At 53.3% G+C, this 21778-nt stretch overlaps 2 protein-coding genes and 1 long non-coding RNA gene across 6 annotated transcripts; 1 reads left to right on the forward strand and 2 right to left on the reverse strand.

Moving 5' to 3' along the window:
* Positions 1-1155: 1155 nt before the first annotated feature.
* LOC138916256 (uncharacterized) lies at positions 1156-2045 on the reverse strand. The gene is made up of 3 exons (XR_011423235.1): positions 1905-2045; positions 1401-1468; positions 1156-1293 (listed from the first exon to the last, which is right to left on the reverse strand). It is a non-coding gene; the product is annotated as an uncharacterized lncRNA (long non-coding RNA).
* Positions 2046-11176: 9131 nt separating this feature from the next.
* Positions 11177-20546, forward strand: SGCA (sarcoglycan alpha). Its single transcript, XM_014741089.3, has 10 exons — positions 11177-11356; positions 12229-12348; positions 12451-12605; positions 12778-12850; positions 13194-13392; positions 13838-14000; positions 14990-15195; positions 15428-15454; positions 19900-20105; positions 20368-20546. The coding sequence occupies exons 1-9, from the start codon at positions 11320-11322 to the stop codon at positions 20078-20080; spliced, it is 1161 nt and encodes a 386-aa protein (XP_014596575.2). The 5' UTR covers positions 11177-11319; the 3' UTR covers positions 20081-20105; positions 20368-20546.
* On the reverse strand, positions 16073-20671 carry H1-9 (H1.9 linker histone). 4 transcript variants are annotated; one of them, XM_014741098.3, is made up of 3 exons: positions 20533-20671; positions 18136-18205; positions 16073-16855 (listed from the first exon to the last, which is right to left on the reverse strand). In XM_014741098.3, exon 3 carries the CDS (start codon positions 16701-16703, stop codon positions 16158-16160), a length of 546 nt encoding a protein of 181 aa, XP_014596584.3. In that variant the 5' UTR covers positions 16704-16855; positions 18136-18205; positions 20533-20671; the 3' UTR covers positions 16073-16157. The 4 variants fall into 4 exon arrangements, with proteins under 4 accessions (XP_014596584.3, XP_070083548.1, XP_070083549.1 ...); XM_070227447.1 differs by having other exon boundaries at positions 16073-16916; XM_070227448.1 differs by lacking the exon at positions 18136-18205.
* Positions 20672-21778: the final 1107 nt, after the last annotated feature.

Here is a 21778-nt window from a genome sequence, read left to right on the forward strand (position 1 = left end):
GAATCCTGAATATTGGGGCAAGGAGGGGCCGGGAACCACTGGATCCTGAGGCTAGTGATTCGAGGCTAAGGGAGAGGCAAGGGTTAGGTTCTGAGCAGGAGCCGGAAATGAACCCAGACCTCAGACTTTCCAGTGCCACCTGCCTCTTCTTTGCCCAGATGCCCAGGGAACTTACCCCTCTCCAATTTTATGCGGTGGGGCAGAGTAAAGAAGCCAGCCTCAATCCCCCCCTCCCTCCTAACCCTTCTTAGAAGACCACTTTCAAGAAGAAGCTTTGGGAAGGCTGGGGCTTGAACACAACCCCCCCTCCCTCCCAGACCCCTCAACCCTGCTTGGGTGAGACAGAAATCTCACCTAGCTGGGGTTGGGGGTTTGGGCAGAGTGTCCTCAGAAGCTCTTGTGTGCATTGGAGGAGGGCGCAGGCCCCTGAGTGTTCTGCCCAGAATCTCCCACACCCTTTGGTGAGTCATCTTAACTAGTCCCAGCCCAAGGGGTTCGTGCCCACGCTTCTGGCCAGGTGGGGAAGCCGGCTTCTAAGGGTGGGAGGAGGCGCTTAGAACCAGCTGTGAGGCCCAGCGACCCTGGGACCCCCAACAAGGTGCTCGGGTCTCCCTTTCTTGAGACTCCAAGAGTGAAACCCCTTTAAGTGTTTTGGGGTGCAGGAGGGGGGAGCCAGCCTAGAGCTTGGAGGGCTGAGACTAAGGAATGGGAGTATTATTTCACAGGCTCCCGGTTAGCTCAGCGACACCCCCAGCCAGAATTCCCGAAGAAGATTTTTGGAGCAATAAGCGCTTTACCATCTGTCCCTCCTTCCCTGGGGTCAGGCACCCAGCCGGGCTGGCCTGTGAGACGGGTAGGGAAGAGGGTGTTATCTCCTCCATCCCCTCCCTGCCTGCCTGGAGCAGTAATCCCACCTGGGAGGGCCAGGAGGGTGGCTACATTTGGGAGGGTTCGTTCCCATCCAAAGGGAAGGATTTAAACTTAGTTTATTCCTCAGGCTGCGGCCTCACCTAGCTCCTCCTGTTCAGTACTCCAGGGTAATTTAACCATTCTTTCTCGTGCCACTGTCCCTTGTGGAGGAGGCCTGGATGCCCAAGTTGCCTGGTGGTCTTTGAATGGAAGTTCTTTTCTTACCTTTGCCCTGGAAGTGAGGGTAGAGTGGTTCCCAAAGTTGACCCAGAAGCCGGACTGCCGGAGTTCAAATCCTGCCTCCCATGACTTACTAGCTGTGTGACCGTGGGCAAGTCAGGTAACCTCTCTGTGCTCTGAGAGGATGGACTGAGGTGAAAGTGTCTGGAACACAGAAGATAGGGTTTGTGGGAAAGGAAATGCCTTTCCCAGTCCTTGCTAAAAAAAACTGGAGGTCCTTTATTAAAGCCCCTCCCTGTTTTCCCACCTACCCGCAAACTTGATGAGGGCCCTCTGGGACTCTTCCTTAAGGCTTGCTGTTTTTAAACGCCAGGTGTAACTGCAAAGACAGGTGATGAAGGCAGAGAGAGACCTGATTTGTGATAAATCCAAGCCCTCAGCACCCTGGGCTCAGGCCCGGGCTGGGAGCCAAGGCTGGCTTCTCTTCCCAGCCCTGGGGCTTTGAAACTCAGCCTCTGAAAGTGGTGTTTCCGTGGCCACGGTCATCTGAGCAGAGGCTGGCCTAGACCCTGCCCTTCGGCCATTTTGTGGTGAGCCAGTGGTCCCTGCCCCCATCACTCTCCTTCATCTGTCCTTCTCTGCCAGGAACTTGGGTTGATATGAGGATGCTGGAAAGGCATGCGTGTGTGTACACACTTACACAGAGGAGAACTCAAATCCAGGATGTCAGTGTTGGAGGGCCTTTAGTGGCCCTTGGCTGACCCCTTCCCAGGGGGAATGAGGAAGGCTGAGACATGGAGAGGGAAGTGGCTTACCTAGTCTTGGAGGAAAGAGACCAGGCTAAGGGTCACAAGGTCTGAATCGAGTCCTAGTTCCATTCATTTGCTGCGTGATCTTGGGCCAGTCATTTCCCCTCCCTAAGCCTAATTTCCTCAAAATGCTCAGTTTGAATGTCTGATTGTGTCTCCTGAGCATGAGCGATCCTGATCTCCCCTGCTCTGTGTGGAGCAGAGCAGAACGTGTGCTCTGAAGCCAGACAATCTTTCTTAGAATCTCCAACCTGCTGCTTCCCAGCTAAGAGACTTCAACAAGTTCCTTCATCTGTGAAACGGAGATAATGTACCAGCCTCATAGCGTTGTGAAGATTAAACGAGTTCTAAACGCATAAAGCATTAACAACAGCTCCTGGCCAAAGTAGGGGCTTGGTGAGTTGGCTGTTATTGATTACATGTATGGGTGTGCACGCATGTGTGCACATGTGTGGGCAGGTGTGGCCAAAAATGGACATCAGTGTTTGCATCTCTATGTGTGTCTTCATGGGACCTTGGGCCTCTTGTTTCCTTCTACGGCCTATTATGTGGAATTCTGAAGTTTAAGCATCCCTTGCCTGTGGCTCCTCCAGATCTTTTGGGATGATCCCTAGAGTAAAGGTGATCTCCCTTCTCTTCCTTCCCAGGGATTTTTCATTCCTGCCTCTTAGTGTCCCAAATCCCCCATTGCCCCTGCAGGGAGAGGGGTCCCTTGGGGTCCTCCCGCAGCTGGCAGACTGCCTTGCTGCCTGCGCCCCTCTGCTCTGCCCCCTTTCTGTCATTCACCCTCCATACTTCACTCTAGTGCCACTTGGAAAGGGAGACCAAGCAGGAGTCAGTGTGTGTGTGTGTGTGTGTGTGTGTGTGTGTGTGTGTTGGAGGGGGAGAGGGTAGGACAGAGGAAAGATTTCTCCAAATCATCATTTGCTTTAAAAGAAAGCCTATATTTAGCCAGGCTTAGAGGGCCTGTAAATATGTATTTTGCAATGCAGACAGCCATAGCTGTGAGAGCTCCAAAGATATGCAGGGAGGTCAAAGAAAAAAAAAATAACCGGAAAGATTGGGCAATGTATTTTGTCATCAGCAGATTCGAAGAACTCTTTCTACTGTCTGTTCCAACTGCTAATAATACACATTCCTATGTTTTGATGACGGTTTCTAATTTTCATCTGCTCTCCGGGTCTTGTGCAGTGGGTGCCTGAGGAGGAGACTGGCTCTCAGACTCACCTTCCTCCGCCAGCCTTTGCCTCACCTGTGCTGGGTCAAGGAAAAGAGCATCCTGCCCCTGCCTGCTCCCCTCCCCACAGGCACCGCCAGGCTCTGCCAGGCTGGCCTGGCACCTGGCACACATACAGCCTCCATAAGGCCAGCTCTCCAGTCTCCCACACTCCACCCCTTGCATTTCAGGTGACCTTGGGGGTGAGGGTTGGGGGGACAACTTCTGCCACTTCAGGGCAGCTCTACTTCAGAAAACTCTTTTTTCTTTTAGTTTGAAAAGATTCTTTAAGAATAAGTTCAGAGAATCACATAAAACAGAGTTTACAAATGCTACCATTGTGCCATTTTGGCTTCAAGTTCTTTCATATAAAAAAAATAGAACATGAGGGGCCGGCCCCGTGGCTGAGTGGTTAAGTTCACGTGCTCCGCTGAAGGCGGCCCAGTGTTTCGTCAGTTCAAATCCTGGGCGTGGACATGGCACCACTCATTGAGCCATGCTGAGGCGGCGTCCCACATGCCACAACTAGAAGGACCCACAACTAAGAATATACAAGTATGTACCGGGGGGCTTTGGGGACAAAAAGGAAAAAAATAAAATCTTTGAAAAAAAAAATAGAACATGAGAGTCTGCACTGCAGCCCTTTTGCCCCAATCCCGTTGCCTGCCACACCCACTCTCACAAATTTGAGATGCATCCTGTATAGTCTATAATTTTGTATTATTATTTTTAATTGTAAAACATTTATAACATGAAATGGACTATTTTAACCATTTTAAGCACACAGTTCATTGGCATTAGTACATTCACGTTGTTGTGCAACCATCACCACTATCGGTCTCCAGAACTTTTTTCATCTCCCAAAACTGGAACTCTGTACCCATTAAACCAGAGCTCCCCATGTCCTCCTCTCCCCAGCCCCCTGCAACTACCCTTCTACTTCCTGTTTCTATGAATTTGACTGCTCTAGGGACCTCGTGTAAGTGGAATCATACAGAATTTGTCCTTTTGTGACTGGCTTCCTTCACTTAGCATAATATCTTCAAGGTTCATTCATGTTGTAGCATGTGTCAGAACTTCCTTCCTTTTTAAAGTCTACCCCATAATTTCATATTTTCCCTACATATTTAAATATTCATAAAGCAACACATAGCAATGCTTTCTCTATCATTCATATGTATATAACCACCATCATCTTGCGTGTATCATTTTGTGTCTTTTTTTCACTTGACGCGGTTTTTGGTTTTTCGCAGTGGGGCCACGTAGATACATATGGCTTTGATTCCTTCTGTTTATTATTTCATCATGTGAATTTCATCATATTTATTTATCAGTTCCTCTACTGGCTGGCATTTGAGTTGTGGCTATGTTTTGCTATAATAAGCAGGGCTGCAACGAACACCGTTGTACTTGTCTGAACCCATCCTTAGAGTGTGTATTTAGGAGCAGAAGACCAGAGCTGTCGGGTAGGCGCACTTTCAACTTGACTAGTACTGCCAAGCTGCTCTCTATGGAGACTGCACCAACTGATGCTCTCGCCACCAGCATTTGTACAAGACGTCTTGTCTGACCACATCCTTGCCAACATCTGCTCTTGTCAGACTTTTTATTTTTGCCAATCTGCTGGGTGTGAAGTGGTATCTCATCTGAATCTGCATTCCCTGCCTATGAGGTGAAGCATCTTACCATGTTCCTTGGTCATCTGGGTCTGCTCCAGGCAAATCGTTTATGTCCACATCCTTTGCCATCTATTGCAGCTTTGGATACAAATTATAGAAAACCCAACTAGATGTGGTTTAAGCAAAAAAAAAAAAAAAAAAGGAATTTTACTATCTCACATCACAAGAAGTCCTAGGGTTGGTTAATTTGGAGACTCCAACTGTGACATCAAGGACCAAGTTCTTTCCATCAGCTTGTCATCATGTTGGCTTGCCTCTTAGGCTAGCCCCCTCGTGGTCCAAGACAGCTGGCTGCCTCAGCTCTGGGTGTCTCATGCAGACAACAATGTCCAGAGGCAGAAGAAAGTGGATGCTTCCTTCTCAGTGTCTCTTTCCCAAAGGCCATACAGGAGATCCCCCTTCTCATCTTGGTGACCAGAATTGCATACATGTCCATACCTAAACCAATTATGGACCAGAGGAACCGAATTATCATGCTATATTTAGACCAATCACCATTCACCTGAGGGGGCTGGGAAAGGTCGCACCTCCCCCAAAGCCTAGACCCCTGATTCCTGAGTCAGAACAATGTTCCATTAGCAAGGAAGAGGGGAAAGCGCGCCATCTGGCACTCAAAAGGTCGGCGCTTTCCTTATTGATTTGTAGGAGGTCTTTACATATCCTGGATACTAACCTTTTATCTGTTTCATGTGCTGCCAACATTGACACCTAGGCTGTCGCTTGTCTTTTAGCTGTGTTTATAATGTCATTTTTAAAGCAGAAAGCCTTTTTTTGGGGGGGGGGTAATGTAGTAAAATCAATCAGTCTTTTGTGACTTGTGACTCTTGTCTAGGAAATCTTTTCCTACCCTGAGATCGCCTACATTTTCTTCTAATTATTTTAAAGTTTTGTTTTTCCCTTTTAGTTCTTTAATCCATCTGGAATTAATATTTATGGATGGGGTGAAGATTTTTCATATGAAAAGCCAATTGTCACACCACTTCTTATTAAATAGTCTATTCGCTCTCACCGAGTTACAATGCCACTGCCGTCGTAAATCAAATTCCCACTTATGCCTAGATCTGTTCTGGGCACTCTATTCTATTGATCTCTTTGTCTGGCCCGGCACTAATACCACATTGTTTTAATTACTGTTGCTTTCAAATAAGTCTTGGTATCTGTTACGGGCTTATTCTTTTTCAGAATTGTCTAGTCTCTCCTCGGTCCTTTGCTCTTCCATGTGAATTTTAGAATCAGTTTGCCTAGCTCTCTGAAAACTCCTGTTGGGATATTTATTGGACTTGCACTGGATCGCTAGATTCATATGAAGAGAGCTGTCTTTATGACATTGAGGCTGCTCATTCCTAAACTTAAGACATCTCTCCATTTATTCCTTTTATAGCCTATAGTTTTTCTTCATAAATATCTTTTGCAAGTTTTTTTCTGGGTTCTGTACGATTTTAATTTTATTGTGAATAATTTCTTTTTTAAAAAGATATTACAATTTCTAATAAATTATTGCTAGGGTATGGAAACACTGTGGAATTTTGGAGTTTATTTGTATCTGGATGTTAATCGTTGTTCAGCAACCTTACTGATAACTCTGAAAAACTCTAATAGCATGCTTGTAGAATCTCTTGGATTTTCTATATAAATAATCTCCACCTGCAAAAAATGTCAGAGATTTTGTTTCTTTTATTTTCCTCGTCCTTCTATCACTGAGTGGTGGCCTCTGAATCTGACTTCTCCCAGCTCTGCTGTGCCAGTGGGCTGGCCCTGGGCAGCTACCGCCTTGCACTGTCAGTTATAAATAAATAAAAGACCCCTTACTTTCTCCAGAGCTTTACAGTTTACAAAGCACTTTCACTTCCATTATCTCATTGATCTTTATTACCCCCACTTTACAGAAAGGGAGTCTCTCGGTGGAAAGCGCTCTGGCTCCACATCCACAGATCTAGCTGTGCAGAATACTGTGCTGTGGGACCTCAGATAGTCCCTCCCCGTCTCTGTTTCTCCCGCAAGCTACGAAGTTTGGCGAGGGATTGTCTCCGGCATTCTCAGATTCATGTTTGACGGCTTTGGGCGGGCACGAGGCTCCAGGAAGCTCTTTGAAGGCTGAAGTTCACCGATAAGAAAGGCGGGGGAGGCGTCTGGGTACACTTAGGTCCTCAGGCTGGTGCCCCTAAATGTCGTAGTGGGTGGGGAAATAATGGAAATGTCCTTGGAAGTCGGCGGGTTGATATAGATGATGGGAAGAGACTGTGTCCAGCCCGCTGTTTCCACGCGGGTTCTCCTGCCCGTTTAGAAGAACATCCTCTGGACCCGGAAAAAGAGGACGAGGTGGAGCTATAGATCGTGGGTTCCCTCCTCCGTCGCCCTCCTCCAGCCGCCGCGCTCAGTACGCACTTCGGACGCGTATGTGCAACCCCGGGCGGGGCGCTCCACGGCCAGACCGCCCCTCCACCCCCGGCTCCGCCCCAATATTGCGCAGGCGCAGGTCCTGGCTGGAGCCGGCGAACGCGCCCTCTTGTGGCGGACTGACAGATCGCACTCTTTGTTGTTGCGCTGGGGGCGGGCGAAGAGGATGGAGGAGAAAGATGTGGGTGGAGTCTGGGAGGCGATGCGACAATCAGATCGCAACGACGAGAATCTCTTTCCTTTGTCCCTCATGACAATATATAACCCCCCGTTTTAGATGCAGATGAAGAAAATCTGACCCTCAGAGATCAAGAGACAGGTTCATAGAGACAGAAGTGGAATGAGACAGAGTTGAGGAGATGATGCATTCATTCGTTCAGTCATTCATTCATTCAGCAAACATTCGCTGTGGTGGGGAGAGACAGGGACAAAGGACCAGAGGTATTAAACTGAGACATTGACGGGCCAAGATCAGGCAGAAAGCTGGGGAGACAGGTGCTGATGGCAAAATAACGGACAGAGAACCAGCTAGCTGAGAGCGGGGCTGGGGTAGCAGGAGTAAAGCAGAGACTCGGGAACCTGGGCTGGGCTCATGGAGACAAGGATGAGAGAGACCAAGATGCAGAGACCTGACCCTCCAGTCCCCCAGATGGATGCTCCAACTGGTGAGGATCAAATTGGCACTCAAGATGGGACAATGTAGCACCAGGAGGGACACTAGTTGCAATGGATTGAAGCAATCAGATATGTTTAAAGCCATAAATTTATAATTATACTACTAATTTAAAAAAAGCTAATTAGTCACAGTTTGGAGGATGCTAGGGAATCAACTCATTATTTGGAAATTGGTAAATACAAGAACAGAATCAAGCGTTTATCCCATCTTTCCTATATGCGCTGTATTCCACTCAGTAACCAGATAGTAAGCGAGGGGCAGTTTCTCTGTCTAGAATTATTCTGGCTAATAAAGGAAGGAGCGATGGAATTTGAATATCACCATTTTGTAGGAAAAAAAAGAACTGAGGGATGAGGCACTGAGTACCAGTGGCTGCTGTGCCTCTGGATGAAAGAAGTGTCACTACCACCTATGAAACGGTCTTGCCAAAGAAAATGGAACCTACACCTGATCAGGACTCTCGATCCAACTACAATTTACAGGAAATAAGAACGTACAGGAAGGGCCAGCCCGGTGGCCCGGCGGTTAAGTCTGCACGTTCTGCTTCGGTGACCCAGGGTTTGCCAGTTCGGATCCCGAGTGTGGACCTGCTCACGGCTCATCAAGCCATGCTGTGGCAGGCATCCCACATATGAAAAAAATAGAGGAAGATGGGCACGGACGTTAGCTCAGGGCTAATCTTCCTCAAAAAAAAAAAAAAGAATGTATAGGAAATGCAATTTACAAGAAGTACAGAGGTCAGAAGAACATGTTAAAAAACACTATAGAGATGCTATCCGCAAAATTCAGACTGTGGAAAACTACACAACAAATGACCTGGTTCCCTCAAGGAAAAAGAAAGAGCGAGAGAGTTGGCGGGGTAACATAGATTTAAAGAGATTTAAAAGAGACCTATCAATCAGTTTCAGTGTGTGTACCTTATGTGGATCCTGATTCAAACAAATACATTGTAAAAAAAAAATGGCATTATGAGAAATTGGAAATTTGAACACTATAGATCTGATATTAAGGGATTATTCTTAACTTTAAGGTATGATCATGTGATTGGGTATAATAATTGTGATTATGTTTAAAAAAAGAGTCATTATCTTTCAAAGATAGACAATGAAATATTGACAGGAAATTAAGTGGGGGGGGGGAAATTAAATAAGAGGAGTATAGATGAAATGAGATTGGCCACGAGTGAGAACTCTTGACGGGGTGAAGCGTGATTGATATATGGAGGCTCATTAGAGTATTCTATATACTTTTGTTTGTCCTCTGGAGGGCCAGAGGAGACTTTCGGGGGACTTCCAGCTGGCTCCTGGCACAGTCCCTGGTTGCCTTGGTTTTGGGGAGGGAGAGAAGGACTAGTAAGGAAGGCTGGCTGCTGTGGGCCTGGTGACACTGGGTTCAGGCACTGCCACCTTAAGACAGCTGAGGGTGTGTGTGGGTGGCTCCAAAAATAGCAGGGGAGGCAGCAGGGGAGAGGGCAGGAATCACATGGAGCCAGGAGGGGCTGAGGCCTGGCGACTGACCGGGCTCCGGCACCTCTGCCTGCTCCCCCGAGCCCTCTGGCTCTCCCTCTGCCTCCACAGCCTCTCTTCCTCTTTCCCTCCATCTTGGAGAAGGCAGAGGGGTGCCAAGGTGACTCGGGGACAAACACCGCCCTGTCTGAGAACCTGAGCGGATGCTGACTCTGGAATTAGCTGGCTCTCCAGGGACGGGTGGACGGTCAGGTGGGGAGAGAGAGGAAGGGACAAGGACTAAGTCACTGCCCACCGGTCACCCCAGTCTACAGGCCAACACCCTCCCCCTCAGGCCTGCCTCAGGGCAGGGCCCAGACATCCTTGCCTGGGGCCTTTTTTCATGGGGGTGAGGTGGCAGCACTCTTTGTCCCCAGGCCCAGGAGGGCTGCTCACACAGCCACCAAGAATTTTGGAACCGTGGCATCCATGGGCCCCTGCCTCCTTCTCAGAGCATCAGAGTACCCCTCTGTCTGCTCAGCCCCTGGAGAGAAGGGCACCCCACCCCTTCACCCCTGGACTCAGATCCTTTGGCAGAGGCAGGAAGAAAGAGGAAGCGGGGCCAGCCAGCACCCAGTACCTCAGCGGTGTCATGGATTGAGGAGGCGCTGGGCTAAGCTCTTTATATGCATTCAGCCACTCAGTAGTGTGGCCTTGGGGAAGTTCTACACCCTTGTGCCTCAGTTTTCTTGTCTGTAAAATGGGGACAATAGTACTACCTTCTTCATGGAACTGCTATGGGCATGGAATGAGTTACTCTCTCTAAATACAGATAAAACCTCTGGTGTAGGTGCAGGCGGGGGTTAGCTGTCATGACCCCAAGCAGGCAAGCCCCACACGGGCAGCGGTCTGCTCGTCTCTGTGTCCTCCATGCCTGGTCCGTGGCAGGTGCTTTACAGATGTGTGCTGGCTTCACGATTCTGTGGATTCCTCACAAGGACACCAAGGCGAGCACTATTTTTGCCAGTTTGTAGTTGTGGAAACAGAACCCAGAGAGGGCGACTGAGTCTTTCAAGGACACATATCCAGTAAGTGGTGAAGGCGGGATTCATGTCCAGGCCTGCAGGCCTCAAAGCCTGTGGCCGCCGCCCCACCCCTCTTCCACTCCCCTGTCTCTACCTGTCTTCCCAGACCTGGGCTACACGAGGTGGGGTGCTTGGTCTGAGGATGAGGCTGGGTGAACAGGCACCCTCGTGTGCCCGTAATGAAGTGGTCGCCCAGCCCCCTGCACCTAGTTGCTAGGCCCCATGCCAGGTCCAGGGACACAAAGGTAATAAGATCCTAGTCCACCCCCAGTGCTGTGCACAGGGGTTCAGGGGCCCCCGCGGCCTGGGGGAGGACAGAAGCTTCAGAGAGGAGAGGATGCCTGTGCTGAGTCTGGAAATGTGGGTGGAAGTTTATCAGTCGGACGAGGGCAGGAAGGGAGCTCCAGGCAGAGGGAACAGCTTGTGCAAAGGTGCATAGACTTAGGAGAGCATAACAGGTAGGAGGGCAGCCGAGGGAGGTGGGCAGAAGCCTGGCATGGGGGGTGGTGTGTGAGTGTGAGTGTGAGTGTGTGTGTATGTGGGGGCGTGGGTAGAGAAGCGATTCTAGACGGGATGGCCAGGCATAGGGTGGGCCTGAAAGCCAGCAGCAGCAGGGGAACTCAGGGCAATGGGAGCCATTAGGGGTTTAAGGGGAAACGGAGGCAGTCAGGTTGGTGGTTTAGGAAACCTATTCTGGCCACCAGGAGGGCGCGACTGGAGGGGCCTTGTCACATGAGCAGCATGTCCAGCCTAGATTGGGTGCCTGCTTTGGGTGGGGATGGACAGGGGCCCACTTGCTAAAGCCAGGGCCCAGCTGCTCTGGGACACCTCCCCGTTCCTCCCTCCCTCCTTCCCTCCCTCCCTCCCTCCTCCCTGCTCCTGTCTCTGTCACTCATGGGCAGCCAGGCCAGGCCGAGGCAGCCATGGCTGCAGCAGTAATCTGGATTCCTCTCCTTGTGGGCAAGTTGGGGCCTTCTCAGGGGAGAGGCCCAGGACGAGGGGGTGGGATTCAGGGCTGATGAGATGGAAGTATGGAAGTTCCTCGAGAGAGGGGTCTGGGGGGCTGAGGCAGGGGCCAGAAGGACTTTGGGGTATAAATGCCATGCTCGGCAGGGGGTCCAGGGAACTGGGGCTGGGAGCTGGGCTCTGGGATGTGGGGCTGGGAGCTCTGAGAGTTGGGGTGTCCTAGTCGGGGTGGGCCTGGCAGCACAGGCCCGGAGCGCTGTGGGCCCTTTAATGGGCTGACCGGGACGGCTTCTCCCAGGCCCAGGCTAAATCTGGCCCTGGGAGGGTGTGGGCCGCTGGTGCAGATCCTCTTCCCAGGACTCCGGATCCCCTTTGCTCGGCTCCCAGTGGCCTCTAGTGCGGGCCCTGTTCCCCTGTTTGTTGGAGGAGGCTGGCGGGGGTCCCAGAATGGCTACCCTCCTCCTCCAAAGGCTCCTTCTCTCTCCCCCTCCTCTCCAGCCTGCCACACACTCAGCATGAGGTTCTTTTCCAAGTGAACTTAGCTTGAACCTCCCCCCAAATCCGCCGCACTCACTCACACCCCCCCACACCGCCTCCAGCCAAACATCGGTCCTTGCCCACTTGACCCCAACAGGGGCCTAAAATGGGGAGTGGGGGGTGGTCTGGTTGGGGCTCGTCATGGATTAAAGCGTGTGGCACAGGCAGGCCTCTCTCTGTCCTTTCCTGGGAGCCAGCAAAGGAGCCCCCCTCCCTCACATGCTTCTTTCGGTCCCTGAGGGGCACCAGGGACATGGTTGGGAAGGGGAGCTTATCCCCTGCTCAGAACTGAGGCTGGTCCGTGTGTTTGGGGTTCTGGGTCCCCACAGGTCTCCTGGCAGGGCTGGGGGACACCGAGACCCAGCAGACCACCCTGCACCCGCTTGTGGGCCGCGTCTTCGTGCACACCTTGGACCACGAAACCTTCCTGCACCTTCCCGAGCATGTCGGTGAGAGGGCCCGATGGGCACCCGGGGGAGCTGGGGGTGCCTGGCCCCGCGCTGGTGAAGGCTACTGTCGTGTCTCCAATCCCCTCTCCTCCCTTCCACCAGCTGTCCCACCCACCGTCCCTGTCACCTACCACGCCCACCTCCAGGGACACCCCGACCTGCCCCGGTGGCTCCGCTATACCCAGCGCAGCCCCCACCACCCCGGCTTCCTCTATGGCACCCCCACACCAGAAGATCGCGGACAGCAGGTCATCGAGGTATCAGCAGGGACCCCACGGGGCTGTGTCACATGTGTGTGCTCCTTCAAGTTCATTTACATAATTTACATGCTTCTAATTTGGTGGCATCTCAGTCCTTTCCTGGCAGGCCCCAGCTGCACCATTTCTCCACTAACCCCACCTCTCAGCCCTCTTCCCCGTCCTCCCCCAGGTCATAGCCTACAATCGGGACAGCTTTGACACCACCCGGCAGAAGCTCTTGCTGTTGATTGAGGACCCTGAAGGTACCACCGGGCCCACCCCACGCCCACCCCAACAACACCAGTCCTGGGGGATCTCTCCTGGAAGGTGGGGTGTGGAAGGGAGAGACTTGGAGAGTAGTGGGGAGCAGGGCATTCTGGAAAGACTCTGAGGTGTATTCTTGGCTGCTTTGCTGACAGTCTTTGGGGCCTTGGGTGAGTCATTGAGGCTGGGTGTTTGAGAAGAGCTTTTGGGACCTGCGACGTGCGTGCTAGGGAGGAAGGAAGGGTCTGGGGGGGGTGCGGGGAGGAGCTTGGGTCGGGTCAGGCTCGGGAAGGATCCATGCAGGGCTGAGTGCAGCCTGAGGTGCCAACCTGGCCCTTCCAGGCCCCCCGCTGCCATACCAGGCTGAGTTCCTGGTGCGCAGCCATGACGTGGAGGAAGTGTTGCCCTCGTCGCCTGCCAGCCGCTTCCTCACTGCCTCGGCGGGGCTCTGGGAGCCGGGGGAGCTCCAGCTGCTCAACATCACCTCTGCCTTGGACCGTGGGGGCCGCGTCCCTCTTCCCATCGAGGGCCGCAAGGAAGGGTAGGTATGCAGCCCAGGAGGGCTTCCTGGAGGAGGAGGAGGAGGCAGCTTGCCTTTTGTCTGTGTGGAGGGCATAGAATATGGGTCTCCCTAGCTTCCAGGTGGGGCTTTACCCACCTTTGCACACCCTCACCACACCCGTCTGCACCTCGCTGCTTCACACCACTGTCCACTTCCCTCCGGCCGCCCCTCATCTCCCTCTTGCCCTTCCTGGGTCCAAACCCTAGTTACCCTGAACTCTGCACTTCCTGGTGCCCCACAAGGACATGAAAGATCCATCCGTTAAAGGACATCCTGGGGGGATAAGACCCCTTAGAAGACTAGAGTGTTCCTGTGTCCTCTCACATAACCCCAGATCTCAGGATGGGCCTGTAACCTCCAAATCTCCAGTGCCCCACCCAGACATCCCTCCAGTTCGCTGACGGCAGCTTCTATCTGGGCCCAGGGTGTACATCAAGGTGGGCTCTGCCTCACCCTTCTCCTCCTGCCTGAAGATGGTGGCGTCCCCCGACAGCCATGCTCGCTGTGCCCAGGGCCAGCCTCCACTTCTGTCCTGCTATGACACCTTGGCACCTCACTTCCGTGTTGACTGGTGCAATGTGTCCCTGGTGAGGAGGGACCCTGGCTTTGGGTGGGGGTGTCCCGTGGCCCCATCACAGTCTCTTCCCTACCCCCCTTCCCATCCCAATCTTTCTGTCCCCATTTCTTTCTCTGATTATCTGCTTTCTCTGTCTCTGTCTCTCTGTGTCTGTCTGTCACACACACACACACACACACACACACACACACACACACACACACACACGCACGCACGCACGCACGCACTGAAGTTCCATCTTCTCCCACAAGAGGGAGACAGAGTCCATAATCCAGACAGACACAGACTCAGAAATCCCAGATATACCCAACACAAGGGCTAGAACAGTCTCTCCCACAGGGCAGTTCCAAAACCCTTTCCCCAACAAGGGCCTCTGTGTGACAGCTCTGTCTGCTTCCTTCTAGCGTGTCACCTAGCAAATCTGCCCACAAGGAACAGATAGCTCTCATCCCCATGTAATAAGCCAAAGACGCTCACTACTGCTCTTTGGTATATGGGGCCGAGGAATCCGGGGTCCCTGGAGACCCTGACTCCCGGGGCTGGGAACCCCGGAGCACTCTGGTCCTGTGAAGTGTCTGACAGCGCAGCCAGGGCCTGGTCCTCAACCACATTCTGGAGCACTTGCTCCGCACTGGGTACGATGCAATCAACATGTTTTATCCTCACAAATCACCCCAGGAGACAGTGCCTCTATTAGCATTCCGACTTTACAGGTGAGGAAACTGAGGCACCGAGACGTAAATCATTGCAGCAAAGCACTGTCTGAGACAGAATTCAACCCAGGCAGTCGGACCCTGGAGCTGTGCTCTTAACCATTGTACAGTCCATCCTCTCCCGGGCTTGTCCTGCTAGTCACCCAAGCTGGGGGAGGCAGGCAGGAGGAAACCCTGTTGTTGCAAGGGGCAATAGGTAGAGTGGCCCCAGAACCCCTGCCCTGTGCCCCGGGGGTCTCTGTGTCCAGCTAGCCGCTCCTGGGTCAGCCATGGACTTTCTGAGCAGGTGGATAAATCAGTGCCAGAGCCTGCAGACCAGGTGCCCACCCCTGGTGACGGGATCCTGGAGCATGACCCGTCCTGCTCGCCCACCAAGGCCACAGCCCGAGACTTCCTGACTGACGCACTGGTCACCCTCCTGGTGCCTCTGCTGGTGGCCCTGCTGCTCACCCTGCTGCTGGCTTATGTCATGTGCTGCCGGCGGGAGGGACGGTGAGTGTGGGGGACGGACGCAGGGAGGGCCCTGTGGCTGGTGCTCAAATCTGTGGGACTCCTTGTGGCACTTGTGCTGTGTGGGGACCCAGACCCCTCAGGGAGTGGGGTCCTCAGCCAGGAAAGGAGTGGGGGACCCTTTGCTGGGCAGCTCAGGGCTTGGGTCCTGCTCGGCTTGGCACCAGGAGGGGCTTGTGGATAATAGTTAATCCCCTCCCTCGCTTTTCTACAGGCTGAAGAGAGACCTGGCCACCTCTGAGTGAGTAGGGGAAGCTGGGGGTCGGGTGGGAGCCCCCTTAGACTGTCAAGCTGGACCCACCAGCCTTCATGAGCATCGTAGACAAACCAGATTATTCTGGGATGATGGGACCACCTTTGGCCACTGAGCTCCTGCCCTGGGCTGGGTGGATGTTGGGCCTGGCCTATCCTGAAATCCCAGGGCATGGCTCCTCATTTTCTGGTCTCCATGGAACAGCCTAAGTAGAATGAGACAGGGGAGGGGACCTGGCCAGGCTTTGGGGATCTGCTGCCACCCTGGGGGAAAGGGTTGAGAAGCAATTTAAGAGGATTCCCGCTGGCATTCATGCACACACACAGAAATGCACACACCCCCACTTCACTGTGAGGCGGGCACTTGGGTTCCAGACCCAGTTCTGCCACACAATCACTGTGACCCTTTCTGGCCTCAGTTTCTCCACTTGTGATGTGGTCGGACTAGCTAATGTCTGTGGATGCTTTCAGCTCCTCCAGCCCTTCCCAAATCCATCTCGCCTTTATTTCGCCCAGGTTTCCCTGACCCGTGGCCTCACCCCTCCTGTGTACCCAGCCCTCTCGCTCTCCTGCGCCCTTGAACCCCAGAGATTCCAGGAGGCAGGTGTGAAATAAGTCAGGTTCCTTTTATTCCCGCTGCGCGGAGCCTGTGGCAAGCCTGGCACCACTGCCTGCTTGCCCGGCCTGCCTTGTTAATTGCGGCGGCATCTGGCCGCTCTGCGGACCCCCTTGACTGGCCGCTTGTGCCCCTGTTTGGAGCCCAGGAACAACCTGCGCTGCCCAGGCTGGCGCTGCTCAGGCCGGCGTGGCCCAGACCGGCGTGGCCCAGACTGTTGTCGCCGCTGCCGCCGGCTTTTGGCCTTGAGCTTGAACTTGGAGGCCGGCTTCTTCCTGATGCAGAAGGAGCCTGAGGCCCCCTTGCCGGTCACCTGCCTGAGCACGCCTTTGTCCACCAGCCGCTTGAGCACTCGCCTGAAGCGCCAGGCGTTGCAGGTCATGTTGTAGCCGGAGGTGGCGACGGCCTTCCTCAGCGAGGTCATGGATATGCGGCTGTACGCCCCCTTGTCCGCCATAATCCCGAGGATCACCTTGGATATGTTGGGCTTGGTTTGGCAGGTGTGGTGTCCAGGCTCGCTCTTGCCAGGGGCTCCTGACACGCTGGCCTGCTGGCCTGCACCCAGGGGGGTGTTTGAGGCCAAGGGTGCAGATGGTGGTGGCAGCGAAGGGTCTTTCTGCATCTCTCCCTGGGGTGGGTGAAGGGAACTGGGTACGAGGACCTCCAGGATGGCAGCTGGAAGTCTTCACTGGGGTGCTCCTCGGTGGGTAAGGTGTGCCCTGGGTCCTGGTTCCCTCAGAGGCTTCCTTTCAGGGCTCTGGCCCCAGCCTTCCCCTGGGTGGCCAAAAGGAGGACCAAGGATGATCACCCACGGCTGGCCTCAGCAGACTTGTGCCTTGAGCATAGGGGATGGTAAGGTTATCTCTGTGGTGACCTGAGGGGGACATTGTGAGGCCACCAGAATCCTGTGAGGGTCATAGTGGCCTCATTGTTCCCTCCTGGGAGGGACGGACGGGAGATGCCAGATAGTGTGGGCATCTGACATGCCAGGTACCCTGGGAAGAAGGGTTGTGGCCGTGTGGGCCAGACAGGCAGACCCATATGATGTGTGCGTGCACAAGCAGGGGCATATATGCGTGAGTGCCGACTGATTCCAGGGTCTTCTGAGACCCCAGCTTTAAACCCATTGTGTTGACCCCACCAACTTAACCTATTGGGTTGAGCAATACAAATATTTTTAGAATCAGAATTATACCAGCATTTATGAATTTTTGTGGGGAATATATTTTCCAGAGTGAACAGAAATGTCATTCCTTGCTCTACCTAAATCAACTTAATTCTTTGATCAACTTTCTATACAAAGCAATGAAAAGGCTTTGCTTTTTTTTCTGTTTTCATTTTTTTTTAGATAGAGTTTTTTTCGTGTTGGGATGAGTGATTTTCTATGTAAATTTTACGAGGAGGATTTTATTCCTCAATTTTTTTGGCCTGTGCCAAATTTGATCAATTGTATCTTGTGCTATTGTGGATATTCTCTTCTGACCAGCTATTTCCACTACATCCAGCTTTTCTGGGTCAGGTTTGTAGCCCTGATGGTGTCAGGAAAATCGACTTCCTCCATCAGTTTTGAATCAATAACCAATTTTACCGTGTACAATATCGGCCCTTGTTGGTTTGACTTTTGTGTTGATTTATTTCTACAAAATCCATTTTTTTTCTTGCTCAATGTCTATCATTTTTCAAATCATCTGCAAATTGTGATTCTGCTGCCTGTTTTCACCTCTATCTGGTCAGAAAGTTCTCCAGCCCAATGAGCCTCTCCTGTGGTCTGTGTGCCAGAGGAGAGGCTGTATGTTGGTGGTGGAGAGTGTGTGTGTGTGTGTGTGTGCAGGCATGTATGTGCAGGAAGGCCTGCCCATTTGTGTCTGCCCAAGTGCTGATGTGGAAGGATGTGGGGGCAGCACTGCGGGTCTGGCTCCTGCTCCTGCTCTAGAAAAACATCCTCAGAACATTTTTCCACCTGTGTGTGTTGCCAGAGTAATGAGACCCAGATGTGGGGCCGGGGGCTGGGAGGGGCCCATTAACTAAGGCCCTTCCTCCACTGGGGGCATTACCTGCCTGGCTGCCTGTGGCCCTCGGCATCCACACGCTCCTTACTTCCTCTCCCCCCTCAGCCTTCCTTGCCTGGGAATGGAAAACAGTGTTTTGGACAACTCTGCTTGCCAAATTCCAGAATCAAGAGCTCATCTTGACCCTCCCCTGGCCTTAGAGGGTGACTCCACCTCCTCCCGCCAGCCTGACGGGACTTGGTCCTACTCCCCCCAAGGAGGAGCATGGCTCATTCAGCAGGAAGCTAGAAAGTCCTTCCAGTAGTCTAATCTCTCAGGCTCTAGCTGGAGCCTGTGCCACTAATGGAGATGTGGACATGGGTGACGACCACTTGCCTCCCTTATTTGACCAGTAACCCAGTGACAAGCAGGGTTGTTTCTGCCCTACCTGGGCCCCCTCCCCTTTAAAAAAACAGTTCTTATTGCTGGTAATGAAAAGTCCTTGCCGTCTGTCTGACCCAGCAGCCAGGTAGTCTGGGAGGACATCTCCAGGCTGAGCCCACAAATGTGAGTGGTTTCATGCAAAAGAGCTTGGAAATATCCCTCCACTGGAGGCCAAGTTCATCAGTGGGCCTACTATAATAAGATAATTCTGATGATGATAATAGTAACTGAAGGCTCCCTAGAATAATAGCTACCACTTGCTGCATGCTGACCAGAAGACATTCTAAGTGTTTTTCCAGAATGAACTCATTTAATTCATGTAACAACTGCGTTAAACTTGAGAAAATCGTGGCACAGAGAGGTTAACTAGCTCACACAAGGTCACACAGCCAGTAAGCAGAAGAATTTACATTTAAACCCAAAGCAAGTCCTCATGCTTAACCATTATGCTGCCCTACTTCTCAGAATGAACTAAAGCTTGCCCCTGGACAGCAGAAAGCAAGACTGAGAGAGTCAAATGAGAACGAAGCTGAACCTTCTGGGGAGAAACGGGCTAGAGCTCAGGAGGGACTTCCTGAGGTGTGTGGCCACCAGTCCACTCAGAGCTGCTGGGATTTCCAGCCTGTTGAGGGTGGAGCCTGGTGCTGGCCTCCAGGAGCCTTGGTTTGAAACAAAGATGGGGAGACAGGACTCAGTGTGTGGAGCTGGTCCATGCTGGGGGCCGACTGGGGTGGGAGTGGGAGGGGTCAAAGTATGGAGGGAGCGAGGGACAGGTCTGAGGAGCCAGAAGATGAGAAGGTCAAGGCATGGCAGCAAACAGCTTGGGCAAAAGCTAGGAGGTGGGAAAAGATGGAGGAGGTGTGTTTGCCAGATTCAGGGATGGGGGAGCTGAGGAGGACTGAAGTTCAGTGGTGGGAGAGGGCGTTAGCGGAGGGAGCTGAGTGCCAGAAGGGACTGGAGGGTCGTATATCCACTGGAGACACATGTCCACTGGGGATATCTATCCATGTCTTGGTATCTCGGGAGCTCTTACCACGCGCCAGGCACATTTCTAAACACTCAGCCTGCATTTTCTCCTTTAATCCCCACAACAATCCTGGGAGGTAGCTTCTATTATTATCCCCATTTTACAGTTGAGGAAACTGAGGCAGAGAAGTGGTTAAGCAGCTTGCAAAGGACACACAGCTTTAAATCCAGGCTGTTGACACACAGAGCCCAGGCCTCAGTCACCGGGCACTGAGCTGGTACCACAGAGCTTTCTGTGTGTGAGTCTCCCTCAACATAACGGGGGAAGACTGCAGGGTGGCTCGGACGGAGTGCCAGGCTGAACCCCAAAGGGGGGCGCTGACTCCCAGAGCTGATGACTCTGCCCGCCCTGTGCCCCAGCATCCAGATGGTCCACCATTGCACCATCCGCGGGAACACGGAGGAGCTGCGACAGATGGCAGCTAGCCGAGAGGTGCCCCGGCCACTCTCCACCCTGCCCATGTTCAATGTGCGCACAGGCGAGCGGCTGCCTCCCCAAGTGGACAGCGCTCAGGTGCCCCTCATCCTGGACCAGCACTGAGGGCCCACACTGAGGCCCCGCCCAGGTGGGTCTGGCTGGGCAGTGCCAGCCTCATTTCTGGGAACCGGTGGCCTCCGTCTCAAGGCTGGGGCAGGTGGTGGAGGATGGGGGATGTCAAGGGAAGAGGCACACAGACCTGCCTGCCCCTTAATGGGGTGGCTCATCAGTGCCAGGGCTATGCCCCCCAGTGCCAAGCTCTTGGGGTCAGAGAGTCAGGGTAGGGAAGGCAGGAGAACCAAGGCCTGGTCCTCACAGGCCCCCACTCTCTCTTCCCTCTGCTGTTCCAGTGCCAGCCCTGGCCTCGTCCTCCCTTCTCTCCCTACTCACAGAGCAGCCACAGCCCACGGGCACACCCTTCCTCCTGATTCCGGCTCCCAGCCCGACGGACCCCAGGCTTGGAATGAGCAGAGAGATGGGGATGGGGCAGGGAGAGGGTCGCCCAGAATAAATACCTGCTGCTCTGCTCCTCCCTTGCTGCCAGCGCCTTCCTCTCAGGAGCACCCGAGCCTTGTTGCCTCTGTTTCCTGCAGAAGCGGCCAGGGGCTGCCAGCCTGCCCTGTGGACTCCTGCCATTTTGCCGTTTTCTCAAATTCTCTGGAAGAAAGAAGGAACGACATGCATATGTGGCCCTGGTCTTAATCCTCACATCACGCCAACAGTGAGGGCTTACTGGATCATTATTCCCATCTTCTAGACAAGGAAACTGAGGGCCAGGGAGAATCTGTGACTCACCCAAGGTCACAGAGCTAGCAAGTCACAGAGTATGGATCCCACTGTGGCGTGTCCACCTGCACACTGCCTTCTGGAGGGTTGAAGGGTCCTGGAGGCAGGAGATCCAGGCTCTTACCCATCCAGATCCCCTGGAGGGGGAACCCATTGGGTAGTTGTGTAGGGAGACGAGCCCATCTAGATACGGAGAGAGGGGGTGGGGGGCAGGACCCTGAGTGCCCAGGCTCAATGACCCCCTTCCAGTGCATTCCTCCAGGGACAGAGCTGAGGTCTGGAGGACACTGCACAGCCTGGACATTGAACTGAGTGTCACCAGCTTGGCTTGGTGTCCATGTGAGCCCTGGACACCTCAGCTGGCTAGGGAGCGGCCCCAGCTCCTGTTTCCTAGGTGGCTACAACCAAAACAGGCCACTCCCCCATCCACTGCCATTCTGAGCCACACCTGGTCTCACATCTGACTCCTCGAGGGGACAGGCCAAAGACTAAGGCCCAGAGGGGACCTGGACAAAGGAGAGGGAGCAGAGGAGCAAGGACTAATGGCCCAGGCCCCTGACCCAGGTGGCAACTCCAAGAGAATCCTAACAAAGGCAAGACGCCGACAGCCCTGGGCCTCTAGATCCTTTTGTGCTGCACCCGCCAGGTCCTGGAACCACTCTCCGTCCTGGGGCTGACTCCCAATCTTCCCTTCTCCCTGGGGTGTGGGTGGTGTAGATTGGGGCCCACAGGGAGTGTCCACCACCTGGAGACAAGGGCCCAGCCTGGGGGCTGTTTCAGGGGTGGGGGGTGCAAGTGCCTCCTGTGCCAAGGATCCCCGAGGAGGGCTGAGTTTCTGCATACCGCCTCCTGGTGCTCAGAGCTGTGTAGGCAAGGGGTCCTGAGGGCCCCAAATTGTCCTTGGACCCCCCTCCCCTTTGTCTCACTCCCCAGAATCCCCACCTTCATTGCATGTCCTGAATCCAGCCACTTCCC

Source organism: Equus caballus, chromosome 11, assembly GCF_041296265.1.
Source record: "Equus caballus isolate H_3958 breed thoroughbred chromosome 11, TB-T2T, whole genome shotgun sequence".
Taxonomy (NCBI): domain Eukaryota; kingdom Metazoa; phylum Chordata; class Mammalia; order Perissodactyla; family Equidae; genus Equus; species Equus caballus.

Bases quoted from the DNA above. Each gene is read 5' to 3' on its own strand.
- SGCA (XM_014741089.3), top strand. From the start codon at position 11,320: ATGGCTGCAGCAGTAATCTGGATTCCTCTCCTTGTGG. The intron at 12,606-12,777 runs GTATCAGCAGGG...GTCCTCCCCCAG, and splicing joins GCGGACAGCAGGTCATCGAG to GTCATAGCCTACAATCGGGA. The intron at 15,196-15,427 runs GTGAGTGTGGGG...GCTTTTCTACAG, and splicing joins TGCTGCCGGCGGGAGGGACG to GCTGAAGAGAGACCTGGCCA.
- H1-9 (XM_070227448.1), bottom strand. From the start codon at position 16,703: ATGCAGAAAGACCCTTCGCTGCCACCACCATCTGCACCCTTGGCCTCA.